This window comes from Mustela nigripes, chromosome 12 (assembly GCF_022355385.1).
Source record: "Mustela nigripes isolate SB6536 chromosome 12, MUSNIG.SB6536, whole genome shotgun sequence".
Lineage (NCBI taxonomy): Eukaryota > Metazoa > Chordata > Mammalia > Carnivora > Mustelidae > Mustela > Mustela nigripes.
Genome location: NC_081568.1, coordinates 100,051,449 through 100,074,825, shown reverse-complemented (window position 1 = coordinate 100,074,825; position 23,377 = coordinate 100,051,449). Strand labels below are relative to the sequence as shown.

Sequence of the window (23,377 nt, the reverse complement as noted above, 5' to 3'; positions counted from 1 at the left end):
CTCTCTGCTCAGCAGGGAGCCTGCTTCTCTCTCTCTCTCTGCCTGCTGCTCTGCCTACTTGTGATCTCTGTCTGTCAGATAAATAAATAAAATCTTTTAAATAAATAATTAATTAATTAATTAAATGACTTACACCTTCTTGTGGGGCCCCATAAGGGAGGATCCCAAATTATCTTGACTCTCCTTTCCTGTGTTCACAATTCTTCACCTAATATAGTTAGGATCACCTCAGTGTAGAAAAATACTTCGTGTTGTTCAAAAAAAGTACTCCTTCAGGATATACAAATTAGAAGAAGGCACCCTGCTTTGGGGCCCAGGAAGCTTAGAGTTTAGAGTTAGGGGGCTTGGTCTGGCACACAAAACCCCAGCAGGAGGTCAGCTTTTTTCCTGTGCCCTCTCCAGTGTGTGGCCTTGTGCAAGGCCTGGCTGTGTATGGAGCCAATGGAACGATGACAACATGGCATGCGTTCCCAGAAACTCTCTTTATCCATATACTGATTCTGCTAGGGCAAGAACTAAAGTGCAGGAATTCACTTATTATGATACTAATGGGTCACAGATCTTTACCCACTTGTGCATGAAGAGAACTTTCTCTTCAGCCTCTTCTAAATCTGTTCCCACTTTTTTATTTTGGACACGTTGGTCCTGAGAACTACAAAATTTCTGGGCATGAATGACTCCATCCAGACCCCTGCATTAGAACTGACCAAACTCTAGCATGCCTTCTAGCAGCCCAAGGCCCTGGGATGATCTGGCCTGGCTGTCTGGGAAGGCTCACAGCTGCCAAGAGAACAACTGTTTGTTCCAGCCAATACCTGACCAAAGACCCTTGACCTCTGTTTCTTAGATCATTTATTTAAAACAAAACAAAACAAAAAAATTTCCAGGTACCTCGCTGATTCCGTCAGAAGAGGATGAGACTCTTAATCACGGGATCATGAGTTTGAGGCCCACGTTGGCTGTACAGATGGCTAAAACAAAAGAAATAAACTTGAAAAAACAAAAGCTTCCGGCTATAAATCCTTCCTCTGTGAGATGTCTGTATATCTCCTGTAACCCAGGAGTGTCTTTATCAAAGACTTGAAAGCCATTTATTTGAAATGTAATAATCTGGTTAATAAGGCCTCCGTCTCCCAGTCCACGGGAAGTAGAAGCCTAACTTGGATAAATTCCAGTTAGCAGACATAGATGGCTGAATCACATTGACATTAAGCACACTCTTGCCCACTTTTTGTAACTTTCCACTTCTCTAGCTCTGATCAAAACATCCTTAGTCCTCCTTCCTACTCCCTCATTCTGTAATTAAATGGTGAGTTCTTTACTTGCAGCAAATTATCTTGGGGAATAACTTCCAAAGTCATGACTTCCTAAGCAGGGATGGGTGGGTACCTTTTATTTAGGGTTTAGGATGAGTATTCAGAAAGGGGAACTTTGTCGTTGCATGGAAAGGTAGGCATAAGGCTGTTCAGGCGTACTTAGAAAACATGCATGGCGGCGTGTGGGTGGCTCGGAATGGTCGGCCTTCAGCTCAGGTCAAGATCTCAGGGTCCCGTGAGCCCCTCATCCGGCTTCCTGCTCAGCAGGGATCTGCTTCCCCCTCTGTCCCTCACTCCTCTCTCTCAAATAAATGAATAAAATCTTAAAAACAAAAACAAAAATGTACTTAAAAATAAATAAAAATGACTACTATCAGCAGAGAAATTGTTAATTGCATGTGTATGGTTAATAGTTCACAGAAAGAGACCTCAGGCTTGACAGACAGGTGCTGAAATGCTTACAGATGAAGTGATGTGATGTTTGAGATTTATTTCAGAATACTCTGTCAAGGTGAGTAGGTACAGGTATAGATGAAATCAGATGGACTCTGTATTTATGGTTGTTGAAGCTCAGCGAGGAGTACACGGGTTAATAATTCCTTTCATTTCCTTTGGGTTTAAAATTTTTTCTAAGAAAAAGATTATTTGTGGTTCATCTACAGTAGGGTCGCAATTTTATGAAAGTACTTCTCTCTATTCTTCTATCCATACATATGATGGAAAGATACTGGGATAATATTCAGTTAGTGTTTATGATGCTTATATCTGGGTAGTGAGATTTGGGATGGCTTCATTACTCTCATCCTTGAACTCGCCACAAAACCCGAATTCAAAATAATAATCATGTTATTTCCACCCCTCCCCAAAAGAATGACCACTATCAGGATTCATTGAGAAAAAAGAAAACATGCTTACACGCAAATCCTTTATTATGTTAATGAAGGTTTTACTCCTCCTAGGGTGGAGACTTCAACGTTCTGGTGAAGCTGAGGTAACTGTCCAGCCAGGGGAAGGGGCTGTGGGCACACTCTGAGAGCTGGTAGAAACTGGATGGGGTCTTGGGCTCCTTATCTACAGTAAGGAATGCAGGGCGTTGCTTACTTTTGAAAAAGCACTAGGAGTTTTACCATCGATTTATAGTGTCTGATGTGGTTAGGCTATTTCCTGACCTTGTAGAGACTGTTAATTTTTGCATTCCCTTTGTTCCCTTGAAATCCTAACTAGTGATGGTTTTGCATTTCTTTGTAATTCTGATACCTCCTAGAACTTCCTAGTTCTGCAAGTGATGTTCTAGGGTGAGAAGAGCCTGTAAGTCATCTGGAAAATAGCTGGGGGCCTAAAATGATTTGTCTTGTGCCACAAAATCTATGCCTGGTCTTTTTGTTGGTTTTGTTTTTCTTTATCCAGAGACCATTAACTCTTTCTGCGTACAGTTCTCTTTTTAAAACATCTAGTCAGGGCACCTGGGTGACTCAGTGGTTAAGTCTCTGCCTTCGGCTCAGGTCATGATCTCAGGGTCCTGGGATCCAGCCCCACATTGAGCTCTCTGCTTGGCAGGGAGCCTGCTTCCCCCTCTTTCTCTGTATGCCTCTCTGCCTACTGTGACCTCTCTCTTTTTCTGTCAAATAAATAAAATCTTAGGAAAAAAAAAAGTTTCTCTCCCTTTAAAAAGAAAAAAAGGTCCAGTCAGGGCCACCTGGGTGGCTCAGTCGATTAAGCTTCGGCCTTCAGCTCAGGTCATGATCCTGGGGTCCTGGGATCGAGCTCCTCATCGGGCTCCCTGCTCAGTGAGAAGTCTCCCTCTCCCTCTGCCTTCAGCTTCCCCTGCTTGTGCTCTCTAATAAGTAAAATTTTAAAAACAAAACGTCCAGTCACCTCTGTGCGCATCAGAACAGAGCTCAGCTCTTTCCCTTCCTGCCTTTCCCCTCCTGTACTAGTTACTGAGTAAAATCTGTCTTTACCCTGTTCAACCAGTGTGCAGTTTTATCTTTTTTTTTTTTTTTGCAATTTTATCTTTGATAGCTCTACTGATCCTTAATCCTAGTTCTTTCTAAGAAAGTAATGTAACTTGCTGTAACTTAATGTTCTAGCACTCATAGTGCTGCAGGATTTTTTTCTCCGTCACTGCCCGTGATTCTTGGCCACGCCACGCCACTTCGAAGACTCAAGAGGTAAACCAGGCAAAGGGGTGGGCAGAAAAGCAAGGTTTATGGAGTGACAGCAAAGTGATAGTTCAAAGCTTCCAAGGAGGGAGGGGACCTGAAGGGGTTGCTGCGGGAGTTGCTAAGTCAAAGGGTTTTTATGGGCTTGTTGGCAGGCTGTTTTGGTCTGATTAACCCTCCCTGTGTCTGTCATCCCGTCAGATTTTTGTCATCCATCTATGGAAGGATCTATCGTGGGAAAGGGTGGAGGACTCCTTCCAGGGTGGTGTAAAATCCTCCTAAGGGTGGTTTCCTCTTTGGCTGGGGGCAAGGGAGGGAGCCTTGTCCCGCTGCCTGCCTTCCAACTATCCTTCATCAGTCGTTTTCCCATTGCTATTTAGTTTCCATAAACATATTTTAAAAAGTTTTATTTATTAATCTCTGCATCCAACATGGTGCTTGAATTCATGACCTCAAGATCAAGAGTTACATGCTCTTCCAACTGGGCCAGCCAGGCCCCACCCCCTGTAAAGATAATCCCTAATTACTGCCCAGTATGGGTTTTGTATTATAAATTTCTTAACCAAAAACCCATTCAGTTTTTTGATTATAAAAGGACACTATGTTCATCATGCAAAATGAGAAAATACCACCAGCAAATAGAAATCACCTATCCAGTAATCCCACTACCCTGTTTTTCCTTCTTCTAATCCATTTTCCAACCTTTGCTATTAACCTTTCTTTTTTTTTTTAAGATTTTATTTATTTATTTGACAGAGAGAGATCACAAGTAGGCAAAGAGGCAGGCAGAGAGAGAGAGAGAGGGAAGCAGGCTCCCTGCTGAGCAGAGAGCCCGATGTGGGACTCAATCCCAGGACCCTGAGATCATGACCTGAGCCGAAGGCAGTGGCTTAACCCACTGAGCCACCCAGGCGCCCCTGATTAAGCATAATTCTAAGAGCAAAAGTGGGAATTGCACTTTTTAAATAGATGTCTTTCCTACTTAATATTTTGTAAGTAATTAAATACTGTTAAGAAATGCCATTTTAAAAATGACACAACATTCCATTGTTGGTACACTGGATGTCCCATCACTTATTTAGCACCTTCTTGATGGACTTTCCAGCCTTTTCCCCACCACCAGTATTTCCTTATTATAAACAATATTGGAATAGTCTTATAGGCAAATTTTGTGCTTATCCTTAATTAGTACCTTTGGATAAATTCTGAAGGGAGCATTTAACTCCACTGAAGACTCAGCACCCTCTCTCTTTTGGCTTCTATGACCATAAATCTCCGTTCCTCTCTGGACATCTCTGCTTCCCATGTAGGATCTTTTTACAAAGACTTAGATCTTCAAAATTTAAATCCTATTCAGTTTTGGCTGGGCATGTGCTTTTTTCTCCCACTCTTCCTCAGCAGGTTCCCTCATCCCACGGCTTCAGAGACCATACCTGGGTTGATGACTTCCCGTCTATACCTGTAGTCTAGATACGTCATTAGAGCTCTGGTCCCTGAAGACCTGTTTCATGTCTCCACTTGGATGTCTCACAGCACATGAAACTCAGTGTAGCCAAAGTGGAATTCATGATTTTACCTCCAAAATCCTCATTCTCCAGTGATTCCTATTTTAGTGAGCAGCCCCATCATCCACCCAATGCTTCAAGCCAAAAACCTGGTGGTCTCCCTTGTACATTGCACATTTTCCCATATCCCATTGACTTTACTTCCTACCTTTGAGTGCTAGAATTCATTTACTTCTTTTCATCCTCATTGTGACCTCTAGACGGGAATGTCACCAGTCTGTGTCACTTCCGTAACGGGCTCCTTGCCTCCAGTCTTAGTTTCTTCAATGCATTTTCCACATTGCAGCCCAAGAAAGTTTGCTAAGATGCAAGTATAGTCATGTCACTCTTAAATTTAAACTCTTTTAAGTGACTCTCTCATTGCCTGTGGGATTGTGTCTGTACTCTTTATCATGAGTGGCCAGGACTTTTTAAAAGAGTAACTGGTCCCCCTGTTTGTCCAGCCTTGTTTCTTTACACTCTGCTAAAAGCCTTGGTTGTCTTCTCACTTGTGCCAGTAAACCATTGTTCTGCACTCCATATTCACATTTCTTGTTGTCTGTGCTCATCACATGACTGCATCACAGAGTCCATTTAGCACAGTGCCTAACGTATTTGACATTTTAAAAGACATGTGCTGATTTAATAGATGTATAAATATTGGGTGAGAGGATGTTACTACTTTTTTTTTTTAAAGATTTATTTATTTATTTATTTATTTGACAGAGAGAGATCACAGTACACAGAGAGGCAGGCAGAGAGAGAGAGGGAAGCAGGCTCCCCGCTGAGCAGAGAGCCCCATGCGGGACTCGATCCCAGGACCCTGAGATCATGACCTAAGCCGAAGGCAGCGGCTCAACCCACTGAGCCACCCAGGCGCCCTGGGTGAGAGGATGTTAATACAAATATTTTCTAGTAGCTGGATATATACTAATTGAGAAGAGGTATGGTAAAATCTATAACCTAAAGTCTAAGTCTAGAGTAATTCAGAGCAATGGTCAAGTTCTAGCTGTACACCTTAGATCAATTTCCTGCTCTGATAACTTGGGTCAGTTTCCATACCTCTCCAAACTTGTTTCAAAACATTAGTGTCTATCTCAAATATTGTGAGAATTAAGCAAGACAATTAAGGTAAAATGTTCAGTACTTCAGGGGAGGAAAACTTTTCCTTTCTTCCCTTTTAAGTTCTTTGGTTAGTCCAATAATTAAATTAACGTAAGACAGGCTCAGTTATAGAGCATAATGCTATTGATCTTGGGGTTATGAGTTCTAGCCCCACGTTAGGCGTAGAGATTACTAAAAAAATTTTTTAAACTTAAAAAAAAAATAGACATAACACATTAACAGGAGAAAAACTTAATTACAAGCTTCTAAAGCCCCACCAAGACCAGAGAAGCTCTCTACCAGTCAGGAAATTGAAGTTCATATGCCATCCTGAGCTAAAGAGAAGAGGGTAAAGATCCAGGATTTCACTGGGGAGAAAGATAGTTCATAAGAAGGTGGGAAGAGCTAATATTTGGTAAACAAATATTTGCCATGCCATTAAGAGAAGTCTTTCTTACGCTAAAAAAATTGTTTTTGGTAATAGCTCTCTTTCTGATACAGGCTCTCTATCTAGCTCAATTTCTTTAGGGCAGTTAAAGTGGTGGTAAAAAGCTCTTTTTGTGTCTGTTCAGCCTTGATTGTCTTTAACTTCGAATAATCTGCATGCTAAAGTGGCACATTCTAGGGTGTTCTGCTCTGAGCTCCATCAGTACAAGATCTGGCATAGAAGTGCATAATAAATGTAATCCAGCAGTAATGACAATGGAGATTATGATGCATTGCCTCTGGATGGTTGTTACATTTTGAATGCCAGACTATTACACTGTTCAGCTGTTTCAGTAAGCCTTCCCAGTTGCTATTAGATTATTAGATGCTATTAAATAATTCCTCTTATTGCTTGCAATAAGATAGGTGAACATTTCACATTTCTTAAATACCTATACTTAAATACCTATTACTAGACGTTCATGGTATTTATACATTTTGGCTTTCTTAAAAAGAAAATACTTTGGGGGCGCCTTCCTGGTTCAGTTGGAGGAACATGTGACTCTTGATTTCGGAGTCACAAGTTTGAGCCCCATGTTGGATGCAGAAATTACTAAAAGAAATAAACTTTTTAAAAAAAATGTTAAAAAAAGTGCTTCAGTGACATCTTCATAAACATAACTTTTTTCCTCTTCCTAAAAGGATTTCTTCAGAAAGATTTCCGGGAGTAGTATTGTGGTAACACATTCACATTTTCAGAACTTGTGATATGCATCACTAGTTTGCTTTCTGTGAAGTACAGACTCCTCATTCTAATTTTAGGAGCCTTCTCTAAATCCTGATTTTTCTACTTGCTTTTAATTAAAAATGAAAACCATGATTTTACTTTCCCTTGTTTTTTTTAAAATATATTATTTGTTATCGAGAGAGAGAGCATGAGTGAGGGGGAGCGGCAGAGGAAGAGGGAGAAGTAGAGGGAGGAGGAGATGCAGACTCCCCACTGAGCAGAGAGCCTGACAAGGGGCTCCCTCCCAGGACCCCGGGACCACCACCTGAGCCGAAGCAGACGATTAACCGACTTGAGAAGCCCAGGTGCCCTTTCCTGTGTATTTTTTATGTATATTGTGTGGTGATCACTTTGGCCAATAACTTTGTTTCTAGATGATTATAGTCCCTTGTCATCCTTTCTCACAGTGATAGTAGAGACTTACTGAAATGTGTGAAATGTGTTAAAATCAAATGCACTATAGATGATTAAATATAAGATACTCTTGGGGTTGGGGCGCCTGGGTGGCTCAGTGGATTAAGCCGCTGCCTTCGGCTCAGGTCATGATCTCAGTGTCCTGGGATCAAGCCCCGCATCGGGCTCTTTGCTCAGCGGGAGCCTGCTTCTCTCTCTCTCTGCCTGACTCTCCGCCGACTTGTGATCTCTCTGTCAAATAAATAAATAAAATCTTAAAAAAAAAAAAAAAAAGATACTCTTGGGGCACTTGGGTGGCTCAGTCCGTTGAGTGTCCGACTCTTGATTTCAGCTCAGGTCATGATACGGGGATCGTGAGATTGAGCCCTGCATCAGGCTCTACGCTGCCTGCTCTCTTCCCCTCCCCCATTTCTAAGAGAAATAATTAAAAAATAAGATATTCTTTTCATAGTCAAAAATTGGTGTTCTCTCTTTCCCACTAACTATTAGGTAAGTCACAAAGAGCACTCATTTCAGCAAAATGCAGTTACTTAATACAGGAGCAAAAAATCAAAGAAGAGTGTTATGGTATAGTATATATACTATAGAAGAATGCTTATTTTTATTTATTGTATTTTTAGATATATCAAGAAGATAGTGTTTAACTGTGACTTCTTGTCAGGACTGCATTTGTTGGCAAGTAACAGAGAAGACTTGGAGGTAGGCAGTGTGCAACTGATGTGGGCAGCTCTGTAATGTCATCATTGTACCGGGTTCCTATCTCTTGGCTCTATACATGGATTTCATTCCCATAGTCAGCTCATGGCTTCAAGATGGCTGCTCCAATCCCAGACTTAAGTCCTCCTTCCAAGCAGGAAGAAGAAAAAAGTATAAATGGCAAAAGGCAAAAGGCAAAGGGAATCCGTCTTTTTTTTTTTTTTTTTTTTTTGTAATCAGAAATAAAATCTTTCTTGGAAGCCTTACCTATGATCTTTTGCTTACATTCCATGGGCCAAAAATGATCATATAGCTATCCCAGTTGCAAGAGGAGTCTGGAGAGGAAAATAGTTTTAGTTGGGTACATTGTCACCCTGAACAAAATTGGGCCTGTCAGAATAAAGAGGAGAACGGATATTGACTAGGCAACTTTGTAGTATCTGCCAGAGATGTAAATATGTATTTTCATTAGTAATATGAAAAAATACCATGTTTTTTCTCTTAAACCTAATCAAATGCTCTGTGATTAAACTTCTATTTCATATTAGAACAAACCAAAAGAAGAAATAAGTGTAACCTAGATTCTCAAACCTGTTACTTTTCTTGTTCTTCAGGTTCCTTCTACATTCCTCCAACCCACCGTGTGCAGAGTATTACTCAGGAATTTGAAATCTGTAGATAGTTGTAGTGCCTGACAAAGAAAACCCCACCAAACTGCTGCATTTAATCCTGAAAGCATTCCTGTGGCATACTTTATACACTGGAGAAAGAAACTAAAGCATTGTAGGATATGGAGTCTTTCTTCTAGTGTAAGGAGGAAAGATTGCATTCTCGTTTCTCCTTTGCCATGGCTGACATTATGAGCTAACTAGTTAACTAATTGGCTAATATTTTGGATCTATAAGTCCCTGGGCTGCCTCAATCGTTAAAACTTCTCACTGTAGGGGCGCCTGGGTGGCTCAGTGGGTTAAAGTCTCTGCCTTCAGCTCAGGTCATGGTCTCAGGGTCCTGGGATTGAGTCCCGCATTGGGCTCTCTGCTCAGCAGGGAGCCTGCTTCCCTTCCTCTCTCTGCCTGCCTCACTGCCTACTTGTGATCTCTGTCAAATAAATAAATCTTAAAAAAAAAAAACCCAAAAACTTCTCACTGTAATTTTTATGAATTTAAAACACATGTATTCTATATATTAGATCCTAACTCTACTCATGTAAATTTTTTGAGAGAGACAATACAGAGAGGGAGAGGGAAAAGCAGACTCCCCACTGAGCAGGAAGCTCCATGTGGGGCTCCATCCCAGGACCCTGAGATCATGACCTGAGGAGAAGGCAGATGCTTAACTGACAGAGCCTTCCAGGTGCCCCATCTACCCATCATAATCTAATAGAGGGTTAAACATGGTAACAAATCTCTTCTGGGGAATCGTGTTTCTTTCATACACTAAATAAATATAAATAAAACTTATAATTGTGCTCTGGAACCTAAAAAGAATTTGGAGAGCAATTACCCTTAAAAGATGTGAAAAGTGGGGCACTTGGGTAGCTCAGTTGGTTAAGTTCAGCTGAGAGCCTGCTTCTCCCTCTCCCTCTGCCCCTCCCTCTGCTGGTGCTCGCTTTCTCAGATGAACAAATAAAATCTTTTTTAAAAATGTGAAAAGCTTCCCCCCTTTCTTTTCTTTTTTTTTAATTTTATTTATTTATTTGACAGAGATAAATCACAAGTAGATGGAGAGGCAGGCAGAGAGAGAGAGGGAAGCAGGCTCCCTGCTGAGCAGAGAGCCCGATGGGTGACTCGATCCCAGGACCCTGAGATCCTGACCAGAGCCGAAGGCAGCGATTTAACCCACTGAGCCACCCAGGCGCCCCGCTCCCCCCCCCCCTTTCAAAAGCCAACAGATAATATGATTTTTCTTAACATATATGAAGTCTTACAGGTTTTCTTTCTAAGGGTTTAACTTCTCTCTTCACGTCCAGGAATATACTAGTAGATCTAAGAAATAATTCAACTGTGAAGGCATTGAGTATTTGCTCTGTTTTAGGGATTCAAAAGCAAAATCCAATCATATGGTCATATGGCATAAGGATTCTGTGCACATGAAGGGTGGGATAGGGTCCTGGTTAAGGGAGTATGCTCTTGGGCTAAACTGCCAGGATTAGCAGCTGTGGGATCATGGGCTGTTTACTTAGCTTCTCCGTGCCCCTCAATCTCTATCAGTCAAAGGGGGATAACATTAGTATGTACTTCAAAGGATGATCATGAGTTAATTTCCACAAAGAAGTTAGTACAGTGCCTGACCATTTGTTAGCAGTGAAAAACATTAGTTGTTATTTTAGCCATTACAGAGATTTGTTTTCCAGCACAATTTAAGGATGCTTCTCTGGGTCATTTGTGTCAGAACCTCCAAAATCCAGTTGCGGCAAGTTTCTCTTAACACGGTTCCATTCCCCTTTTAACATATACTGAAAATACAATGGAAACTCTTACTGTGTTTTTTTCTACTTATAACTTAAAATAATTAAAGCAAGCATACACAAAACAAAAAACAAAATAATAATCCTTTTACACTCTACAAAACTTTTCAGACAAAAGCCTCAAACATATTTCAGAATGTTTTGATAGTGGTTTACAGCAGGTATTAATCTGATAAAGACTCCCTTTTTTATGGCTCTGCCCAGTAAGGGCTCATAGATCCTCAAAAGTATGAGTAAACAGACTACCAAGATTTAATGAATCTCTGCCAAAATGGTGGTTTTTTGTTTTTTCCCCTTAAACACTCTAGGCCACATAATGTTGCAAGTAGAGAAAAGAGAAGGCAGTCAGAGTGTCCTCATCAGACACTCCTCACATAAGTAGGAGACAGCAGTTCTTCAGTGGGTCTTAGAAGGTAGGATCCTTGCCATAGGAAGAGAGCTGGGTTTATCTGCTTGAATGGGTTGGGTTAATGTAGTTCTGATTCCCACCACAGTGGCCAGACATGACAGGCCTTCCAGGTGCAAGTATTCACCTATAAAAATTATAGCTAAAAGTCAGTCACTCCCATGCATTTCAAACATGAACAGGTTGCTCTGGTAGCTTTACACTGAGACCTATGGCTTCAACAGTTGTAGCCTCTGGTAGCACAAAGAAAAGAAAAAAAAACAAAGAAAAAAAAAGAACATCTTCCCAAGGTGACAATTGTTTGGGATTATCATGGGAACTCCTACTTACACACAGCTCTAGAAATATAAATTCAAAAGTTTTGTGAGTTCAGTCATTCAATATTTGCTGTGCATAAAACCCAACTCTTCAAAATTCCTGCTCAAGTAGCTCTAGTCTATTAAGGCCCACTACAAATGGTAAATGTTTGATGTGTAACATTTAAGATTTCTGCTAAATTTTACAAATTAAACAGAGTAGATGTGAGGTTAAGAGAAACTTGAGGCAGCAAAACCTATTTGATTTAAAAAATCTGAGTCCAATATGTTTCTTTCAACAAGTATTCTTTGAAGTATTTATTGATCTTGTTGATCACTATTAAATTTGTTAAAGATTAGTCTTGTGATTACTAAATATTTACAAAAAGTTGAATAATTTCAAATTTACTGGATGAGGTGGAAAGAACGCTATGGCTCCAGGAGGATGAGTTTATTTTCCAAAGTTTATGTATAAAAGGAAGTCTTAAAATTACATACAATACTGTATCTCAATATAAACATACTTAAGTATAAACATACTTAAACCATGGCACGCATTACTTTTAAGAAATCTACCATGCTTTAAATGCGAGAGTGTATCTTTCTTCCGTGGGAGGGTAATTAACAAAAAAGCCCTTAAGTGAGGTGGGAGGGGAAGGGGAGGAAAGGAGGATGGGGCCGCCTTCTTTCTGGGTCACGGTTCGTTTGCCCGTGCTAGATTCCGAAAGAGAAAAGGTCAGCCCAGGAATGTAGTGATTCCTTATTATCTCAAGATGGAAGTCGGGGCTCTTGGGCTTGTCCAGGTTATGAGTGGAGAGCTCGATTTCCTTCTCCCTGGCGTCCTCCTAGCTGGCAGTGGGTTTAGGAAGGAAGTGGCAGGGCGCAGGCCCGCAGGCCCACGGTCCTCGCCCGCGCCCCCCGCAATCGAGTCGCGAGGCCGGGACGGTTCAGCTCACCCTATTGTAAATTCTGGGAGGGCCCACTGGAGGAGAGCTCCGCCGGGCTGTGCAAATGTTGACATTAAAGGAATACGCAAATTCCACGTCGCAGTCCCCGCAGCTTACCCGCACCTATTTTTATATCTAAGCCAAGGTCACTCCTTAATACCGGGCCACAGCCCTGAGGTGGGGCGTCGCGCTCTGCCTAGTGACGGCTGCCCGGGCAGAGAGCGGGCTCCGGGGGCGAGGCGGGGGCAGTGCGGCGCCCCCCACCCCGCCCTGCTGTCCGAGACCGCACCTGCCCGGCGCCGCCTGAAGCCCGGGCGGGAGGGAAGCAGGGCGGCGTCCCCGGCGCCGAGGAGGGGCCGCGCGGCGCGGGCGGGGGGATTCGCGGTGGGCGCGGGCGCAGCGCGGCTGCAAAGGCTGGAGGCGCTGCGGCGCGAGTGCGTCACGCCGGCGGAGGACACGGTGGGCTGCGGCCGACCCGCCAACGAGGAGCCAGGCGTCCCGGGCGAGGGGGAGGCGGCCGCACCCGCCCTGGCAGCCGGGAGCGGCGCGGCCCGGGACCGGCCGGGGGTCGCCAGCGAGCAGCCGCCGGCTCCATTCATTCCCGCGGCTCCGCCTCCTTTCCCTGGCTCCGGTAGCTCCGGAGGCGCGTCCGAGGTGAGTGCGCAGCCTGTCCCGGGCCGGGGGCCTCGGGCTGAGGCGGAGGCTGCCGCGCCCGACCCCGCGCCCCGCCGACTCCGGACCCGCGCCCCCGCGGGCGGCGACGGGAGCCGCCGGCCGCGGGCCGCCCTGAGGACTCGGCCGAGGCGCAGGCCCACGCCGGCCTCCCGGGCCCGGGGCGCGCGTCCAGCTGCCGGCGGCTGGCCGGATCTCCCGAGGGGCGTGGGGCGCGCCCCCAGGTGCGCCGGCCTCGTCGTCAGCGCCACCATTTTGTGTGAGGGAATGCCGCCTTCTTCCCTGGCTGGCCTCGGATCGCGTTCGGCTCCCCAGCTGCTGCGTGCCGAGCCCCCTCCCCTCCCACTGCGCCCCACCTGGAGCCTGTCTGCGCTCGCCGGTGGCCCTGGCTGGGTGAAAAGCGGACCTGGTGAGGCGGCGCGCCGAGGCGTTTAGACTCGGGTTCAGCCACGCAGGTGGCCTCCAGAGATGCTCTGACCACCTCCCTTACCTTCAGCCTCTCTAGGAATAGATATCGTATAGGTTCTCTTCTAGAATGCTGGTCGTTACAATTTAGTTCTAATTCTTAGTGGCCCATTGTGCAGTTTTTCGAGGCCTGTGCCCCAGGAGACCGATGGGTGAAGCACAGTGCCCTGGGTTGTTTATGCTTCAGGGACCTGGTTTACATTTACTCCCATTATTGTCCTTTGGGAGAAATGATGAGACCTCTTACTCCATTTTCGTCTCCTGGAGATTCGTGTGGGTATCTTAAAATTATTTTAGATTATTAGGGTAGATTCCAAGATAACCACCTGATGCAGGCCCCCTTCCCTCTTTGAGAGATTATTTCGAAACGTCAGTGAAAATGCTCCCTTGTGAGGATTTTAGAGGGGTTTGGGGCTGGCGGAACAGGTTACGGGAAGACTACCAGAAGGAGAAGTTGTGATTCAGAACTGTCACACAATTTGTCATTTTCAAGGTTCCTGAGAAATTGGTAGTTGGGTTTTGATTTGTCTTCTCACGAATGTACCTAAGTACCTAGTGGATTATACTTGAGCCATTTGTATTTTATCACTGCATCACAGGGATTAAAATCTGGCATGGTGGCTGTTGCATAATACACACGTTTGGGCCTTGGAGGGAATTCACCAGGCTGGATTCGGGCTGATGTGTCGTGTATCATCTGCTTACGTTGATGGATTGATAGCACCTGAGGTGTACTGACTTTGTTTGCAGACTGGATAGCTTGTTTTTCTCCTTCCGGAGGAGAGGTTTTAGTGTCAGTATGGACCTGGCTAAGTTTTCATGTTGTGGGGAGGAGGAGGAGGACAGGGAGTGAAATAGTGAGAGGAGCCTGGGAAATGACCATTTGTGATAAGACTTCTAGTACAAACAAAGATAAAACGGGAGTCTTTCAGTGAAAGCTTCTAGGTGTCATAGTCACTTCTTCTCTTTGAATTTATGATGATGATTGGTTTAGGGAACTTAGAAATAGATTATGAGTAGCAATATTAGCTTGCTGCATGAGTGATTTTGATAACCCAAGATGCTTTACCTGTGGATTTAAGTTCTCATATTAGTTTGACCTGAAATTAGTCCAAAAGAGTATTGGAATCATTACAAGTGGTATTTTCTAATAAAGGTACAATATATGCCAAACAGAGGGCTTAACTCTTATTTGGATAAAACAAGATATTTTATAATAAGCTTTTGAGAGTAAAATTTTGTTACCCTTCTTAGGAAATCACTCTTAACTTTTTTTTTTTTTTTTTTTTTAAAGATTTTATTTATTTGACAGACAGAGATCACAAGTAGGCAGAGAGGCAGGCAGAGAGAGAGGGGGGAAGCAGGCTCACCGCTGAGCAGAGAGCTTGATGCAGGGCTCGATTCCCAGGACCCTGAGATCATGACCTGAGCCGAAGGCAGAGGCTTAACCCTCCGAGCCACCCAGGCGCCCCCACTCTTAACTTTTTTTTCCCGAATAGTTGAAGACTCTTCCAATAATTCTTGTGACAAACAAGTAATTTCTTTTCATGTGCCATTCCTAGCAGAAATGTGCCTCTCATTAATGGCATGTTCCAGGAGGAGAATTATGGAGGTGAAAGGTACCTTGGACATGGAGAGATGAGTCTTGTTTTAGGGAACTTAAGCAAGCACAGATTGTCTGCTAGGGGGTTGTAGGTGCCTTGATTGGATACGTCTTAGGTTCCGGGGAACGTGATTGATCCTCCCAGAAACTTCATATTTGAGCCATACACAGTTCCCACACCTTTGCATTGATTCTGTTAATACATGGATTACAGAGGTTCACTGAATCGGTACTGTTGTATTTTATTAACTCCAACTTGGATTAATGTGGTTTGAGATTTTTGAGCATCAATTTACCAATGTTTGAGAGATTAAAAAGGAAAAAAAAATCTGTGATTAGCTCCCACTGCCCCCCCCCCCCTTTTAAAAAGATTTTAAAGAGAGTGGGGGGTGGGTTGAGAGAGAGGGAGCAAGCATGAGCATGGGGAGGGGCAGAGGGAGAAGCAGACTCCCCACTGAGCAGGGACTCCAGAGAGGGACTCTATCCCAGGACCCTGGGATCCTAACTTGATCCAAAGGCAGATGTTTAGCCTTACTGAGCCACACCAGGTGCTGGCTGGCCCCCCTAGGAGAAGAATTATGGAGGTAAAAAGGACCTTGGACATAGATGAGTCTTGTTTTAGGGAACTTTAACTTTGTGGGGTTGAGGGGGAGGGTCAGAGTGAGAGGGCAGATGGTCTCAACCTGAGTCCCTGCTGAGTGGGGTGCTGGAGGAAGGGCTCATCTCACCATCCTGAGTTCCTGACCTGAGCCAAAAATCAAGAATCTCCCACTTAACCTACTAGCCCCCAGTCTAACCCTTTTAAAACCTTAAGTGTGTTATGTTCAGTTACGTGCCTAAAAATGCAGAGATGTGCTTTTTAAAGGTAATTAGAATATAAGAGGATTGAGTATTCAGGCACAGGTTCCAAAAATAACTTATGAAGGATTCTGTTGAAAGGATTGTTGGTTGAACAGGAATTGAAACAAAACCTTCATGTTTCTTCCCATTTCTAAGATTTTGTGATTATAACATGTAAAAGGAATTGTGTGATTACTGTGTTCAAGATGATTTTCTCTTCATACATCTTAGCCTTTTGATTCATTGTATATTTAACCCTGCAGTTAAAAGTTCTAAATTTAGTATGCCTCATGGGTAGTAGTATATTTCACAATTCTTTCCAGCAACTACGACAGCAAAGTTACTCAAAGTTTAATTTATTAAGAAAAAGGTGTCATGGCTTAAAAACAATTAGGGAAAAGCTGATAATTTACTAAGGACATCCTAAAATAGTTAGTCATTCAGTTTCAGAGCTGGTATGTGAGACCTTAAGGGTTATCTACTCTGTGGGGGGGAATTACTCGTTTAGCTCCACCTATTCTTTGTCTAGAAAGTTTATGATTTATCACATATTTTTAAAAATATGTATCATTTTTAGGTACTACCTGCTCCAGTGAATGTTAGTTTTACGCTACACCAGAGGTAGCTTTCATTTTATTCAGTAAACACCAAGTGTCTATTTTATAGTTAAAGGAACACAAAAACAAATAGACCTCACTTTCATGGAGTTTATAGTTAAGTATTGTGGATTAAAATGTTAAAAGTCCTTAACATTTAAATATGTACAGAGTTTTGCAACTATGGGTTGTGCAGTGGAGAGGGTTTATTTGCTGAAAGAAACTAAAGAGGGAAGGAACTAAGAAGTAGAACTGAGAGAGTGCGTGTCCGGGGAAGGAGAGGAATATTGATGCATCAGATCGTTGGTTGACTTTGGTCTGTCACAAGGTCAGGAGGGGTGGGGGTGACAATAATCCACTAAATCTGGGTGTTCAGGTACTGGAAGCCTTACGAGGAGTATTGTCAGGGCACCTGGGTGGCTCAGTTAAGTGTCTGCCTTCGGCTTGGGTCATGATCCCAGGGTCCTGGAATCGAGCCCCCCTCATCAGGCTCCTTGCTGGGCGGGAAGCCTGCTTCTCCTCTTCCCAGTACTCTGCTTGTGTTCTGCTCTCACTGTCTCTCGCTCTGTCAAATTATAAATAAAATCTTTTTTTTTTTTTTAAGATTTTATTTATTTATTTGACAGAGTGAGACACGGTGAGAGAGGAACACAAGTGGGGGGAGTGAGAGAGGGAGAAGCAGGCTTCCCGCTCAGCAGGGAGTCTGACTCAGGGCTCGATCCCAGTACCCTAGGATCATGACCCAAGCCAAAGGCAGATGCCCAATGACCGAACCACCCAGGTGCCCAAAAAGTAAATAAAATTTTTAAAAGAAAAAAGTGCTCTCAGTGTCATGATGAGGGGAGGAGCCAATTGAGGAATGAATAGGAGTGTTGAAAAGGTCAGAGAGCTTGACATTTTATTATACAATGATTGGTAAAGAAAGACTATTATTAAATAATTTTATAGTGTAAAATCTTTTACACATAAATACCAGTGCTTTCAAGTTATTAATACCTGATGAACTTACTCTTATTCTTCACTTAACAGTAGTTGTTATTCAGAGGCAGTATAATCAGAATTCAAGGGCTTGAAACCTGGCTTTGGTGTTTCTAGCCACCTTTTTAAAAGATACTTAATCTCTCTGGGCCTCAGGTTCCTCATCTGCAAAAGAGTAGTTATAACAGAGCCTGTCTTAAAGTGTAGGCAGAAATAAGTATGATCATGTCTCTAAAGGTGAGCTATTAGTATTATCATCAAGGAAATTAGGATAGTTTTCAGTACCAAGTTCAGGGTTCCTCATTTTTTTCTCCCTTTTGCTATCTTCTCATACCCACCCTGTGTATAACACAGTACTTTGTTGAGGTATATTTCGAAGCAACAATTTACTTTTTTACCTTTAAAATTAATTGTGATCTGCCACTGGTCAGAGCTTTGGCACTGCATAAAGTATAAACCCTTTAAACCCTTTGTAGCTTTTGTGGATTCTAGACTAAGAAGCTGTCTTGTTTTTTTGTTTATTTATTTTTTTAGTAATCACTATACCCAAAGTGGGGCTTGAACTCATGATCCTGAGATCAAGAATTGCCTGCTCTTCTTACTGAGCCAGCCAGGTGCCCCAGAACCTATCTTCTAATTTTAAATCTGGTCTGTTTTCTATTATTTGTGCTCTAATGAAAAGTACAGCTAAATTTAGCAAAAAGCAAGCACGTTTGGAGTCTCGATATTTGGCTTTGGGATATAATGTATATCTAAAAGTACTTGAAATTAATTTTAAGGCTGGGGAGGTTTATTTATTTATTTTTTTTAAAGATTTTATTTATTTATTTGACAGAGAGAAATCACAAGTAGTTGGAGAGGCAGGCAGAGAGAGAGAGAGGGAAGCAGGCTCTCTGCTGCGCAGAGAGCCCGATGTGGGACTCGATCCCAGGACCCTGAGATCATGACCCGAGCCGAAGGCAGCGGCTTAACCCACTGAGCCACCCAGGTGCCCCTGGGGAGGTTTATTGATAATGTTTTTTAAGCTATAAAAAAGAAATTGAAGTGATTCTGAATAAATTTTGTCCAGAGAATACTTTTTGTATCTGAGCTGCTTCTCAGAATGGCCAAAAAAAGAGCATAGTTTTTATAAAATGATTCATATAGTTTTACAGTTCGATGTACAAATGACCGCTCAGTTGGGGTCTGTGCTCTCTTGGCTGTCCTTTCTAGAACTCTGACACTGGCTTGGATGGAGACAAGGGACAGACATTCTTGTGCATGCACTTAACAGAGGGGTGGGGAGAGGTTTCTCTAGCCTATCCTGAGGTTGAGTATACCAGCTGTAACTAACAGTAGTTTTTGATTAGCTAGTTGGCTAGTTGGGTGTAATTCATTTGTGGGTAGCATTTATTTTGGAATGGCTCCTTCTTTTTACCCTAGAGATACATGCAGAAGAACGTTCTACGTTTTCATCTGCATATTGACTCTTCACATATTTGAAGGGCAACATTTTCTTGCCTCTCTTCCCCAAGACTTTCCTTTACTAATTTCTCCCAATTCCTGTTTCTCATCTATTTTACCGTGGTATCTATATCCTTTGCCATCCTGGCTGTTTTCCATTGGAGGCACTCCGGTTTTTCAGTGTGATTTTTCTTAAAATGTGATAATCCGAATGGAATCAAAGACTGTCGCTGTCTGACCCATGAAGAGTGCAGGGAAACTTTTCCATCTCTGGATCTAGACAGTCACAACTGTAATAAAGAAGCTCTGTTTTACGGTTATTTTGCTTTCACTTTAGAAAAAGTTGCTCTTGGGGTGCCTGGGTGGTTCAGTAAGTTAAGCATCTACCTTCAGCTCAGGTCATGATCCCAGGGTGCGGGGATCAAGCTGGCATCAGGCTCTGCTCAGCGCGAAGTCTGCTTCTCCCTCTGCCTCTCTCCCTGACTTCTGCTCTCTTTTACTCACACACACTCTCTCCCTCTCAAATAAATTAATAACTCTTAAAAAAAAACCAAACTTAAAAAAAGAAAACCTTGCTCGTGGTTCATGTTGAATCTATTGTTGTCTAAAGCTCAAGGTCTTATTTTGTCTCTGTCCTTCAGCAATGAATAATTTAAAAACTACAATGTAACTAGTGAATTTCATTTTTTCTTTAGCTCTGTTTTGTTGTAATTAAAGAATATTTGATAGGCATTTTACTTTCATGAGTTTTTATGTTTCCCCCTTTTATTTTTTAACTTTAAAACAGTTGGCTTTGTTTCTTATTTTTAAATTTTTATTTATTTATTTATTTAATATTTTATTTATGTATTTGACAGAGAGAGAGATCACAAGCAGGCAGAGAGACAGGCAGAGAGAGGGGGAAGCAGGCTCCCCACTGGACAGAGAGCCCAATGCAGGGCTCGATCCCAGGACCCTGAGACCATGACCTGAGCCGAAGGCAGAGGCTTTACCCACTGAGCCACCCAGGCGCCCCTTATTTTTGGAATTTTTAGAAGCTATTTCATAGCATTTATATTCTCTGAGGCCTGAAGTTTTTACTCCTCATTTCTTCCATGTGCCCATTGTGAGGTGTGGCGGCACTGACTGCATGAGTTACCCACCAGCCTGAAATATTACTCTCAAGTTTTGATACTGCAGAGTGTTGCTCAGAACATTTTCATGCATGCACCTAGAATATGTGTAGTTGTGTACATGAGCAACATAATACACGAACCATTGTTATTTCTCAAGTGTTTGAATCCATTTACATTCTTACCAGCATGTCTAAGTGGTCCTGTTGATTCACCACCTCTCCAACACTTGATAGATTTCTTAATTTTTGCTCATCTAGTGGGTGCAAAATGGTATTTAATTGTGGTTCCAATTTACATTTTCTTGATTATGAATAAAGCAGAGAATCTCTTAAAAAAGAAGTTGGCTTTGTGTTGTGTAATAACCATTTAAAAATTCTCAAGACAGTGGATCATAGTTATTGGAACAGGCATTAAAGTTTGAGGACAGAATATTGCAAGATTTAAAAAAATCTTAACTCCTGAGGAGTGACTAAACATGTTTTTTTTTTTTTTTTAAAGATTTTATTTATTTATTTGTCAGAGAGAGAGTGAATGAGAGCGAGCACAGGCAGACAGAGTGGAAGGAAGAGTCAAAGGGAGAAGCAGGCTCCCTGCGGAGCAAGGAGCCTGATGTGGGACTCGATCCCAGGACGCTGGGATCATGACCTGAGCCGAAGGCAGCCGCTTAACCAACTGAGCCACCCAGGCGTCCCGTAAACAATATGTTTGATGTAGTATATGGTATTTTTGTGATCAGAAATATCCTGGCTTATACTGGCCTTTTGTCTTGACCTGGGAGTCTGGGCACCAGGTTAAATCCTTTGGAGACAGATTGCCCAAGTTTAGAGCTTGATTGCTGCTTACTAGCTGTGTGATTTTGGGCAACTTACTCAACCTCCCCACACTTGAAGCTCCTCATTGGGAAACTGTGTTAAGAATACCAGCCTCGTAGAGTCATTTGGAGGAATCAGTGAGATAATGTGTAGTGCATCATGCCTGGTGCAAGGCAAACAAGCCAGAAATGATTGTGCTGTCATCATCATTGGAAAACACATTTGAGTTTTAAAAAATAATTATAAATGAATTTTTGATGATACTACCCCTTTATAATTAAGACCTTTTTTCCCCATCTTTTTTCTTCAAGTAATCAAGTATAGACACATAAGCTTTTTTTTTTTAAGATTTTATTTATTTATTTGAGAGAGAGTGAGAGAGAGCATGAGAGGGGAGAAAGTCAGAGGGAGAAGCAGACTCGCCGACGGAGCTGGGAGCCTGAAGCGGGACTCGATCCCGGAAGTCTGGGATCATGACCTGAGCCAAAGGCAGTTGCTTAACCAACTGAGCCACCCAGGTGCCCCAAGACACATTAAGTTATTAGTTACAAGGCACATCAGGTAATTTGACCCAAATGGATTATGCTTCCTTGAAGTTCTGAGTCTGGTAGTATAGACAGATGAAGAAAAAGAAGTCACATTAATAGGTGATAAGTATGTTAAAATGAAATACACACAATATACTTAATCAGAGTTCCTCAACTTGTCCCCCTTAAGTTATACCTATAAATCCGTTATGTACAGCTGTGGGATAGATTGTCTAAAAGTATAGCCTTGAGGGCGCCTGGGTGGCTCAGTGGGTTAAGCCGCTGCCTTCGGCTCAGGTCATGATCTCAGGGTCCTGGGATCGAATCCCACATCGGGATCTCTGCTCAGCAGGGAGCCTGCTTCCTCCTCTCTCTCTCTGCCTGCCTCTCTGCCTACTTGTGATCTCTCTCTCTGTCAAATAAATAAATAAATAATCTTAAAAAAAAAAAGTATAGCCTTGAATGTCTCTTTCCTGCTCAAGATCCCTTAAATTGCCTCCTGTGTCCCAAATAAAGTCCAATGCTTTAGTCTGGTGTTCTTTGCCTTTTATGTTCTGTCCTCAGTTGGTTTTCCATGTGTTCCTTCCACTAATCCTAATACATCTTAAGTCTTCTGGTAAATCCAACTGCTTACAATTTTCAGCATGCTTCCTGGCTTCCACTTAGTGTGTTCCCATCTTTTCAGAGGGGTTTCTGTGCTTTCTCTACCCGTTGAAGCTCCATATATTGCTTTTCATCCAGTTGCAGAACCTTAACCTGTCTCATTTGTGGCGGTTCCTCCTCCTAGCACCATTGTGATTTGGTTTTACAAACTTTTGTTCATTAACTCATTTGTTCATTTATTCAGTAAATCTGTATTGAAGTCAGATAGGAAAGCTACTACTGTCACTTACCTCATTCTCTCCTAGGCTTACTGACTGTGAGAGGTAAGAAAACAAGTTTTCTCAATCTGGGTGAGCAGACCCATCTGAGGTTGCAAGAGGTTTGCAGGGACAGGTGTGTGGTGCCATGGATTGAAATGCAGAGTCGGAGAAGCCTGAAGGGGAAAAAGAGGTGTGGGGAGCCTGTGGTTCTGAATCTGCTTTTTCCAAGTTGGTATTGTACTCTGTGCGTAGTGGCAACCTTTGGTTACATTTCTTAGTTGCCTACTGAAAATATTAGGTGGTGGTGGTGATGATTGGGACTCAGTAGAATAGTTCATAAATTGTATGCTAAAATTAAGCACCACGTTTTGTTTTGTTTTTGCTTTTGTCTTGGGCTCTTAGATGTTTTTCTTTCAAATTGAAAGCATCAGTCTTTGTGGTTCGAAATGAGATAAGCTTCTGTGATACTTTATGTTGAAGATATCTACAACATTTTGCACGTTGTTGAGACTCTTGTTCTTAACTATTGCCTGTGTCCTTGAGTTTTACTGTGCCAAACTCCTGTTAACTTTGATGAACACTATAAAATTAGATCTGTTATGGGGCAAAGAAGCCAGGTGAAAGGATTTTAGTTGTTGCTCTGATGTTGAAAGACAAAATTTTATGGCATATTTATTTATTAGTATTTTATTTATTTATTTCACAAGTAGGCAGAGAGACAGGCAGAGAGAGAGAGGGGGAAGCAGGCTCCCTGCTGAGCAGAGAGCCTGATGCGGGCCTCGATCCCAGGACCCTGAGACCATGACCCGAGCTGAAGGCAGAGGCTTAATCCAGCGAGCCCCCCAGGTGCCCCTGGCATATTCATTTAAATAGTTGTTTTGTTTTTGTTTATTTTGTT

General features: G+C 42.6%; 1 protein-coding gene across 4 annotated transcripts in view; it reads left to right on the top strand.

Annotated features, from left to right (window-relative positions):
- Positions 1–23,377, top strand: part of FAM169A (family with sequence similarity 169 member A) — a 108,963-nt gene that overhangs the window by 28,957 nt on the left and 56,629 nt on the right. The window contains exon 1 of one of the 4 annotated variants that reach the window (XM_059418071.1): positions 12,297–13,219. The exons of 1 other annotated variant lie outside the window; for it this stretch is intronic. In XM_059418071.1, coding sequence (XP_059274054.1) covers positions 12,392–13,219 — 828 coding nt within the window. In that variant the 5' untranslated portion in view covers positions 12,297–12,391. Of the gene's footprint in view, positions 1–12,296; positions 13,220–13,400; positions 13,647–23,377 lie in introns of those variants that run through there. 2 more of the 4 variants (XM_059418069.1, XM_059418072.1) reach the window with 2 other exon arrangements.